This window comes from Mchenga conophoros, linkage group LG7 (assembly GCF_057382185.1).
Source record: "Mchenga conophoros isolate Kocher_MC1m ecotype Shallow Benthic linkage group LG7, M_conophoros_male_GT1.1, whole genome shotgun sequence".
Taxonomy (NCBI): domain Eukaryota; kingdom Metazoa; phylum Chordata; class Actinopteri; order Cichliformes; family Cichlidae; genus Mchenga; species Mchenga conophoros.
The window spans coordinates 43,407,470-43,418,420 of NC_140532.1; the positions used below are offsets into that span (position 1 = coordinate 43,407,470).

The window sequence follows — 10,951 nt, forward strand, 5'->3', positions numbered from 1 at the left end:
GCCACTAGATGGCGCCTGTGTCTAAGCCACCTTTGTCTTCTCCTGCGTTCTTCCTCCTGTGTCAAACGCTGATTGGGATCTTTACAGAACAACAAATATGTGCCGTTTTCACTCAGTATCATTTGAGTGTTGGTCACAGATATAGCTTCCTGTTATAAATCTGTAAAGATTCCATAACCAGACGTAATCATTTAGTAGCTTTGTGAAGCTTATTGGGAGACATTTTGTCGTCCTCAGTATCAGTTAGGAACTGATTTATAGAGAGTCATAACCAGTGCCTTTTATTGCATAAAGGTGGCACGGTGAGGGACCTTTAGGCTCACGTCTCATCAAACTCACTGCATTCTTAATCACACAACTTGTGTAAGTCTTGTGCTGCACATTCAGTCCTCAAGGGCTCACAGTGCTATTAAGCATTTGTTATCACAAGCCCTTTCCCCTTATTTTAAATGGGCATTAGGCTGAACACACTGAAGATAATTTATTTCATTTTCATTTCTTCTTTTCCTTAAACAGAGGCACAGTGTCATACAATGCTGCATATCACAATACACTCAATCTTTTGTTTGCAGCTTCGAAATAATGTCAAACACTTCCAGTTCCTCGTCACAGACAGGCTGATCTACAGACAGTGTTTGCACACTAGCAATAAAATGAAAAAAAAAAGAAGGGAAAAAACCTCTTCTGCCCAGGGGGAGTGAGATAAGCATATATTTTGTCTCAGGTTGTTGGTTTGTTTTAGGTTTTTTTAGGCTTAGTTACCGTTTGGATCTGCCAGAGATTAGTTGCAGGGAGCTATAAAGTAATATACACCTGGTGAAGAGTAAGCTGGAGGTAAAAGATATAAAAGTTAAGGGAACAGAGCCTGAAGGTCCAAGCAATCATAAATGATTCAACTGTTCATATGCTGGTGATCTGCAATCAGTGCACATTAACCACAGAGTTACTGATAAGATAGAGTTAATGGGAATGACTCACAGGCCTCCTAGTAAATTCAAAAATAGTACTACATGTTTGTTTGAAATTTAACATTTGTTTACCGAGCAATACGAATGAAATTCATCCTCAGTTAGAGAAGAAAAATTTAGCCAAATGACAATCAATCAGAAAACAAATATTTTACATTTAGTTTAACAGAAACAAGAATAAACCATTAGAGGGCAGTAGAGTTAGTCAGCCATGACTATTGAGTGATTCTCAGCACTTCATCCCTGAGATGCTTTTATTCATTAACACCTAAAACACTTTGAGGACTTTGAGCACACATAATCAGGAAACAGAGCTTAAGTGGAATGAGGTAGCACACACTGTAATTCGAGGAATTTTAAAGTGTCTCCCATGCTGTGCTTTGTTGGTTTTATATAACAGATCACTTGCTGGTGTATTGCATATTATTTTGTCTCCCTTCTTCACTGACAAAAGACAGAATCCTGAATTTTAAAACAGACATGCTCTATTCCCCTTCTCCCCACTCATGTGTAAACTCGAAAGTACAAAAGACACTCATGACGTTTTTACAATTCCTTTAGTTGGAGATTGGCTTTGAACAGATTAATCATTAATTAAATAGATTACAAGCGTGTGCTGCAGCTCATTTTATCGTGTTGTGGTTAATATGTGTTGCAAATAAAACCACACATTTACATAACGCTTACTGCGTGAGAGTGGTCTCTACAGGTGGATGCACACCTGCAGCTCCTGTCGTGAGCTGTTTGAATGTTTCTGTTAAGACGACAAAGAAAACTCATAGGGACAATGGGTAGCATGCAAATATGAATATACACAACTTTAACATGTTTTACAGTAAGTGCAATATGTGTTCATATATTACAGTGCGATCTACCAGGACAAGTTCATGAAAAGCATAGTGCTTTACAAAAATATATTTTACATCAAAGGCTAAACATTGTAATATAGTTGCAAGTGCATGGTTGTGTTTTAGAGTGTTGAGGGCTACTGAGTGGTGTGTTATATTTGTATAAATTAGAGAGTCAGAGAGCACTTGAAATCAGCTGACTCTTAGCCAAAATAGCCATGACAGAACACGCACACACACAGAAGGATGATGGCGTTGGCATTGACCACGTTCCTCCACAGAGGCACCTCTGAGGTGTCTGTCAGCTTCCTTTGCAGCTCTTCCTCTTCTTCTTTAGTCAGCTTGGGGGCTTTCTTGGTTTCCAGGCCACAGAAGCACATCACCGCCTTCTTACAGAAGCCAGGCTCATCATCTGCAAAAGAAGAAACAAGAAAAATGAAAGTTTGCATGTATCTGTGCATGAATGCATATTTACTCTGTATGTATGCTGGGTACGTGAGCTCCTTACCGTCTGAGTCCTCACTGCTGGAATCTTGGTTATCAGCCCAATCATCCATCTCAAGGTCAACCCTCTCCTCCGTGCGGTTTCTCAGGCTCCAGCACAGTCGGTACAGCTAGTCAAATGACAAAGCATGTGGTGAGAAATAGATTATTTGTCATTTTATTTTGGGGTGCTTCTTAATAGCTTACTAAATGTTGGTTCATGCAAAGACTTGACTAGATGGCTATGTAGTTGTAGAGACTGGTGATGACTCACTTTGTTATTACGAAATTACTATTCAGACTGCAGTAAGTTTTTGCGCTGTAGAAACATCAAAGATGCTGCATAGATCACATGTTTAGTTTGTTTGCATTGAAGTAATAATATAGTCACTAAATATTAATATAATAAGATACAAAATGGGAATTTGCACATATCTTTTTACCATCAGCCAAACATACAATTTTTGCGTAATGCCTAAGTGATGTCAACAACAATACTTTTGTCCTCTGCAGTTAGGCGTGGCAGCTTGAGGAGATGTGAAGGCCACCAGTAAAGACTTAAGCAGTTTTTCATGTGTAGATGCTGCCGTTTAAATAGCTAGCTGCCTGTGGTTATTAGCTGCACTCCTCTTTTTACTCCTCAGTTGTTGTTATGTTGCTGTTGTATGGCATTAACCTTTGTCTGCTCTTTCTTGTAGTTTGTATTTTATCCTGGTTGTACATTCTTCTTTTATGCCTTTCTGTCCTCTTATCCCTGAGCTGCTGACTGCCACTCCCTGATCTTGGTTCTGCTGGGAGTTCTTCCTCCACATCATTGCCAAGTCCTCACTCATCTGATCATTGGGGTTCTCAATTTAATATTGTGTCTTCTTCTTTCAGCTGCTCCCTTTAAGGGGTTAATGCAAAGTTCTGTAATCGTTTTGAGTGAGTAAACGCACTGACACGAAAGATTTACAGAACACAAATGTTCTGTAAAACATTTCTTGTGACATGTGAGTGCCTAGAATTAGACAATTAGCCTTCTTGCTCTTATACAAGCTTCTTGGTGTTTGTTACAGCACATTAAGAATAGTTACTGTTTTTACTGGTGTTTTTAGTAGCGATGACGTGTGTATGTGTAAGAATATGAGGGTTTAATTTTTATTCTCACAGATTTATTCTCACTATAATAATAGTGAACTCGAAGCAAACCAAAATGTGTCACTGCAAACCAAGTGACTGCTTATTGGCTGATCTATGGCTGCCTAAAGTGCTGTGGGCAGGTGAGCTTTGGCGACAATCATCAAAAACTTGACAGTTATGTTGGAGTAAATGCTCTCCCCTAATTTACATAATAATAATAATAATAATTTATCACTTACATGTTTGTCATCGATGGGTTTGGTCACGAGAGACACTGTCAGAATGATGACGCAGGAGATGACAAACAGGAGGATCCCAAAGTAAAGGTAGTGAACGCCACATATGATAGTGGGACAGTTACTGGGGGAAGCACAGCTACCTGTCCCATAAACAAACTCAGCAATCATCCTAATCAAGCCAATAACCAGTCCAATTACCAGTCCAAAAAAGGCCCCCTGGAGAAAGAAAGAAACAGGACAAAGGTCAGTCTAAATCAAGTAAAGTGAGTGATATTACCACAATATTGTATTTAAGGGAATAATTTTTGATGGATCCTTCTTGCTGTACATTTGATCACGTCAACACCACTCTTTGCTGCACAAAAATTAGGAAGCTATCACCATGACATGCTCCTACTAGCATTTGCAACACTTTTGGACTAAAGTAGGACCAGGCAGAAAATTACTGACCTAAAACTGATTCTCCCCCAAAATGCTGGTATTCTTAAGGTCTCCACACACCAGAAGTGACAATTGGATGACCTCAGAACTCAGTAATTTAGCTGTGAATGAGCATCAAAGTTTGGCCTCACAAGCTTTCTGACTTTCAGGTTTTTAAGCAGGAAATTTCCGAAATGATACACAGGGATAACTGGCTTGTGTGTAGAGCGGCTCTGACAAAAAGCACTCTAAAGGCTTTCCTTTATTTCCAGTCCATATACTAAGCTAACATAAGCTAACCAGCTCTTGGCTCCAGCTAATTTCCTGTACAGACATGAGACTTGTACCAATCATCTCATTTAACCCACAGCAAGAATGGAAACAAATGTCATTTTTCAATAAATCTCAGAGGTATGGGAAAAATAATGTCAGTGCACAAAACCACACTGGAAATCTGATTTAGAAAAGAAAAAAAAAAGAACATTGAATCAAAGGAGGCAACTCACAGTCTCATTGACACGTTTGCAGAAGATGGCAAGCAAGAAAACAGCTGCGACAGGTGGAGTTAGGAAGCTGGTGATGGACTGGATGTAGTCGAAGAGCTGACCACTTTGGGCTGCCTGCACCACAGGAATCCATGCTATGCTCACACCAATCAGGACCAAGATAAAAACTCTAGACATTTGAAACAAATCCAGTCAGTATTCAACAATTTAGACGATGATTGTATCAGACACAGCGACGAAAATGTGTTTTACCTGCCAGCAATCATGAGTTCCTTCTCACTAGCAGAGCGACGGATTTTAGTGTAGATGTCCATGGTGAAGAGAGTGCTGGCACTGTTGAAGATAGAGGTAAGGGAGCTCATCAAAGAGGCCAGCATCACAGACAGCATAAGACCTCGCAAGCCTGAAATAGAGTAACAGATCAAGAAAAGGAAAGATAAGCAAAGAAGCCTGTAGTTATTATTAACAGCTCATAAGACAAAGGTCACCAACCATCAGGCATGAGTTCGACGACCAGTTTCGGATAAGCGATATTGCTGCAGCCCACCTTGGTCCCACAGTATTTTTCACATTCGGTTGGATCCACACATGCTACCACATCTAGATTAAAGGCAAGAAAATCCACAGTGCGTGAGGTCAGCACTGAATAATTTTGTGCATGAACTACAAATATAATGTTAACCAATAAGCTTGCTACATAAGTTGCATGTAAATGGTAAATGGCCTGCATTTGTATAGCGCTTTTCTAGTCCATAGGAGCCCAAAGCGCTTTACACTACATTCAGTCATCCACCCATTCACACACACATTCATACACTGGCGATGGCAAGCTACATTGTAGCCACAGCTGCCCTGGGGCTCACTGACAGAGGCGAGGCTGCCGGACACAGGCGCCACCGGGCCCTCTGACCACCACCAGTAGGCAAACACGGGGTTAGTATCTTGCCCAAGGATATTTGGCATGCAGCCAGGATGCAGCCTGGGATCGAACCACCGACCTTCTGATTAGTGGCTGACCTGCTCTGCCACCTGAGCTACAGCCACCCATGTCACACACATGTAACCACACTCACCTGTGTACAGGATCCTGCTAATCATCCCGGGGAAAACCATGAGGAACATGGGCAGCAGCTTCAGGTAACCACATAGGATACAACCTGCTTTAACGTGAGAGAGACTCTTGGCAGAGAGGCAGCGCTGCACAATCACCTACAATTAGGAAACAATGGGAGTACAATTCAGTGGTCATAAGCAACTAAATACATTTACTCAGGTATCACAATTTTACCCACATTTACTGTACTTTTAAACTTGGTGGTAGTTGTTATTTCTAGTTCATTGAGATTCGATGCAAAATATTATACTTGTAGAATAGTAATGTCTTTTACATTCAAACTAAGATTTCACAAATCATATGATATGTTTCCAAATTATAAAGTATAGTTTATACATGTAGAGGAACATCTATGAACGTTCAAGAGCAAAAGCTTCAACAAGACTCGTTTTTAGAAAATAATATGTAGAATATGTGGTCATGGAAAATACTTTGGGTACTAGAAGCTTTTATCTGCTTTCTAGAGTTCTCTTGTCCAGTCACATTGGAGCAGGCTTTGTGCGCATGGTGTTAAATAAAAGCTTATATATTCGAAATCATCAACTATCATGAAAACATGGGCTTTTATGGGCTTGTTTAATATATCTGTATCCACACAGGATACACCTTTCAGAGACACGAAACATAAATCAATTTCTCTAGCATTTGTTATGTATTGCTATTTACTTGTTTAATTTGTATTGCCAGCAGGGATGTCACAGAGTGCACTGTGATGTTCTTTACTTTTTGAAATTTAATTCATCAGCCTTATAAATGCTGAAGCTGTTGGAGCGCTGACCTTAAAGATGCTAAAAGTTTAATTTAAGATCCAACCACTTTGGGTCACCAGTGTATTGTTCTTTTTCTCTTGAAGTCATTGGCTCTCTATTGATGCATGTTGCTTCCTGTTTGGAAGCAGTTTGCTTGCATATATTCCAGGGTCCTGTTGTCTGGCTAACACTCTTGTGTATAAAACAACAGTAGTATAATCACTAAATCCAGACATAAATTAAGAACCCTTTTCTCAAAACACAATACAGTATTGATTCAAAAAGTCCAAAACACCAGGAAACAGATCCAGAGATCCCAACAGACAGTTAACTTGGGTCGCTGCAGGTATTGCAGTGTAGTGGTTCTTGCATTTGTGCAACATCTCCAAAATCAGAAAAATATGGTCTCAGAGTGATGTTAGTGATGCTTATTACTTCTAGGTGGCATTATTATCAGCTTGTCCTAAAAGCCCCCTGATAAGCCTTCAGCTGACCTGCTTGCATTGCCAATGGTTAGTTTACTCATTGTTGCTTGAGAATACTGAATTTCATTGACTTGTTACAGTCTCTGGTTGCCACGTTGCCAGTCTCTTCTGTGTGTACACCTGTTCCTAGCCCTGCATTAATTGACCGCAAAGCCTATACAAGTGGCTGACACTACATTTTTACATTTGCACTTATGAGCTGATGTGAAAAAACAAACAAAAAACAACTACATTTGGAACGATCATGGCTTTTACTTAACCTTGAAACACGAATTGTCAGAGCCATGAAAATTAAAAACACAACATATGTTGTTCGTGTTAGGATACAAACTAGATACAATTGCAGTCTCTTTGGTTTAGCAGATGTATTATCCTTATGCTAATTGATATACCCTGTTTACATAGTTGTTTTTGTCTGCATTGGTGCAACATGTATGAACATTTCTAGAAAGCTGAACGTCAGGCTGTAGTAATACAGTACTATAAATCAAGCTTAAATCAACAGCCTGGCCAATTGATTCTGAGCATAAGGGGGACTTGGCTGAATGATAGACTGGGTGGGTAAGTGGTTGTCATGGATTTCAAACCACTTTCAGTCTTTGTGGTTGAACTCAAAATGTTTGCTGAGTAAACCAAAGAAGCAAATCATCTTCTTCTGTAACGGAAAATAGATATACCATAGTGTTTTGTTCGCGTGTGCTCTATGTCACATGAATTGGTGTCAGGCTCTCGCTGAGATCCAGCGTCTAAACTAAAAGCATGGTTATCCTCTCACTGCAGACTGTTTTTTGAATATTGTTTTTTTTTTTTTAAATCTGTATGAACGGGCATGAATGTGCATGTGAGTAAATCAGTTGGCTGAGTCAGTGTTTATGACCACCCATTTGTTGTGAATGATTGCTAAAAACTATTGACGTGCCCAGCTCGATCCAAGACTCCATCTGCATTTTCAACACCTTGAACATAAATTTCTTCCAAATTATCTCTCCGTATAGAAATTGAGTCTAGTGAACACACCGAGGCAATCAGTTGAACGTGTCTCAGTTTTTCACTACAGACTGGTTGCTGAAAACTGCAGTTGAGCTGCCCAGTGCTCATTTCTTTGCTCACCTGATCAGTACACCAGTACCAGGTAGCTTGAATGGTGAGTCCAAACACGAGACCAGGCCATGGGAGGTCTCCTGTAACTGCATTTCTGAAGATATGGAAGGAGTCTGCCCGGGGCTCATAGCAGTTTGCACTGATGTTACCCGTGATTGAGGGGATAGCTTGCATGTAGAGTTTCTCAAAGTTTACATAGCCTCCCACCTCATGGAAAGCTGAGGAAAATCATATGGAAATTAGACTTTTTAAACCTTTCAAACAGATATGTGATATATGATAAGTGTCATATTACCAAAGCCCATGAGAATGAATGATCCAATAACCATGATGATGGTCTGTAAAGTGTCTGTGTAGATCACTGCTGCCAGTCCACCTGAGATAAAATAGGATTATCAATGTTATGTCAATGTTATCAATCTGTAAACATTTTCACCTAAAATCTTGACATCTTATCACAACTAACAGACTACACTTGTTTGAAAGAACAAAAATCAACTCATCATGTCATTATGTAACTACTCATTCTGTAAGACTTGTAATTGTGGATGTGTTGTTACAAAACAGCAACAGAAGGCCAATTCAGGCTTATCATAGTCCATGGGCAATTAACCACAGCAACTCAGCAAAGATAAACCAGCAATGAGGAACGAAAGAGATTGTGTGTATGTGGTGTGTGTCTACATCACCACATATGGGCTTGGGAAGACTTTACCCCGGTCATAATATAATTTTTGTAGATAACACTTCTTGGGTAGTTTCTGAGGAAAATGTCAATCTATAAGTTCCGTAGAAAAGGAAGTGTATTTCTTCCGCGTACAAACCTGTGACAGTGTACAGTGCCGTAATCGCTAGAAGTGCAATAACAGCGAGGTAGATGTTCAACCCAAGTGCCTGCTGGATGAAAATTGCACCCGAGAACATGTCTGCCTATATGGGGAAGGGTAAAAAATGCAGGATTTTATTCACGATCATCCACAAATGGAACAGTGTGTTCTGCATCTCTTGGAGGGACTCACTGAGATTTTGGTGAAGACATACAAGAAGAGGGAGAGAACAGAGAGATAAATGCGAATGCGCTGTCCTCCAAACCTCTTCTTCAAGTACTCAGGCATGGTGACGATCTAAATACATCGACAACAGATGAGATTTTACTCATTACTCACACTGTAGATAAACACGGTGGTTATGAATGCACATTTGGATAGGAGAATTAATACATATAAGGAGCTTTCAGGCCAGTGTGTAGCAGTAGTATTCTGTTTACCCCAGCTTTAATGTAGATGGGCACAAAGAGCCATCCCAGAATGACAACCACAACAAGAGCCTGAAAAACACGAACATAGAAGAAATAATCAGATATCCTGTTTCATTTCATCCTCTTCAGGCCGGAGCTCTCGTAACAATCTATCAGTTGACATGACAAAGATAACTGATAGAGTATCAGGGACAAGAACTACATGAGAAGTGGTATAACTGACTCAAGAACAGTTACTCACATTCCATTCAAATCCACCAATGGCTATTCCTGCAGCTGCGCCAGTACCAGCGATTCCTACAAAGTGGCCACTGCCAATATTGCTGGCAAACAGCGATGCTCCGATCTGTGGAGAGCACAGTTAAATCTGTCAGTAGCTCCTTTTAAAATTCAATTAGAATCCATTATGGGTTTTTTTGAAAGGTCATATACTCAGCATACTAAATAAGTACTAAATGGTTTTACACACTTGATTGCTCTAATAAAAATATGACAATTCATAAAATTATTCTATTATGACACCCTTAATCACATTACATTCCATCTATTTGAACAAAGCAATAAGAACTAATTACTTTGCATGGATTATAAAGTAAAGGAGTCTTCCAAGGAAAGATACTCACCGGCCACCAAACCATACTCCTCCCTGCAAGGAAGAAGCCACCTACAGTGGATCGGTTGGTGCGGATCATAGCCTGTAATAGAACAATTTTTGAAAATGATTAAATCTGTGCAAAATAGCAACACACTACTCTGATAATCTGTTCATAAGCATCACATACAATATATGGACAAAAGTATCTGGCCACACCGCTTAAGTTTTCAGTTCCATTGCCACAGGTGTATGAAATCAAGCACCTAGCCACTGTGCTTTAAAAATATTAGTGGAAGAATGAGTAATTTAAAAATAATAGAACTCCAGTCTAATAGAATACCACTGTTGCAACTAGTCCCTTAAGTGTCTTCCCTCCTAGATATTACATTTACCAACAACTCAGCAACAAGCTATTGTGTACCAGGTTGCTGAGAAAAATGACTGTGTCAATTGTGCAAAATGATTATTAGTAAAGAATGACACCTTTGTTATTTAGTAAGTTGCCTCTCAAATTAACATAAAAAGAAATGCTATTTTTTTCTTTGGCAATGTAATTCATTATTACTATTAACAGAAAATGTAATAACTCAAAACAACTTAAAGCTATAAAAATGTCAGGGAGCTGCAGAGACAGGGGATTTAAAGAATGATCAGGTGAAGGATTGTAAAACTTACCAATACTCCGACCCCCAGGACAACCAGAAAGTAGACCACAATAACGGAGATATCTGCCGCATTTCTAAGGGCCACCGTGTTGATTGTGTTGTTTTCTGCATTTCTGTTTATGTAGGAAAATCCATGATACGAATAATCTTGTGACATTTTGGCTGTGATGGACAACGGCAGTGTTGCTCGAGCTGCCCGTGTTTGTCTGAAGCATTTACACAAAGCGATTACCTTTATAACCTTTGGTGTGTGTGTGTGTGTGTGTGTTGGAGAGATAGTGTGTCAAAGAAGGAGGCATAGATGTAAAGGAGGGTAATAAAGAGTGGATTTAATCATTGATCATGATTTAATCATCTAAATCGTTAAAGCACATACTAGTTGAAAGTGGATGCATGTA

General features: G+C 39.6%; 1 protein-coding gene across 1 annotated transcript; it reads right to left on the minus strand.

Moving 5' to 3' along the window:
* Nucleotides 1-466: 466 nt before the first annotated feature.
* LOC146570767 (sodium/glucose cotransporter 1-like) lies at nt 467-10,748 on the minus strand. Its single transcript, XM_085279415.1, has 15 exons — nt 10,564-10,748; nt 9,917-9,988; nt 9,535-9,639; nt 9,303-9,362; nt 9,055-9,159; nt 8,860-8,965; nt 8,331-8,411; nt 8,045-8,253; nt 5,660-5,795; nt 5,079-5,186; nt 4,839-4,989; nt 4,587-4,755; nt 3,661-3,876; nt 2,325-2,430; nt 467-2,228 (listed from the first exon to the last, which is right to left on the minus strand). Exons 1-15 carry the CDS (start codon nt 10,708-10,710, stop codon nt 2,020-2,022), a joined length of 1,980 nt encoding a protein of 659 aa, XP_085135541.1. The 5' UTR covers nt 10,711-10,748; the 3' UTR covers nt 467-2,019.
* Between the last annotated feature and the right edge of the window lie 203 nt (nt 10,749-10,951).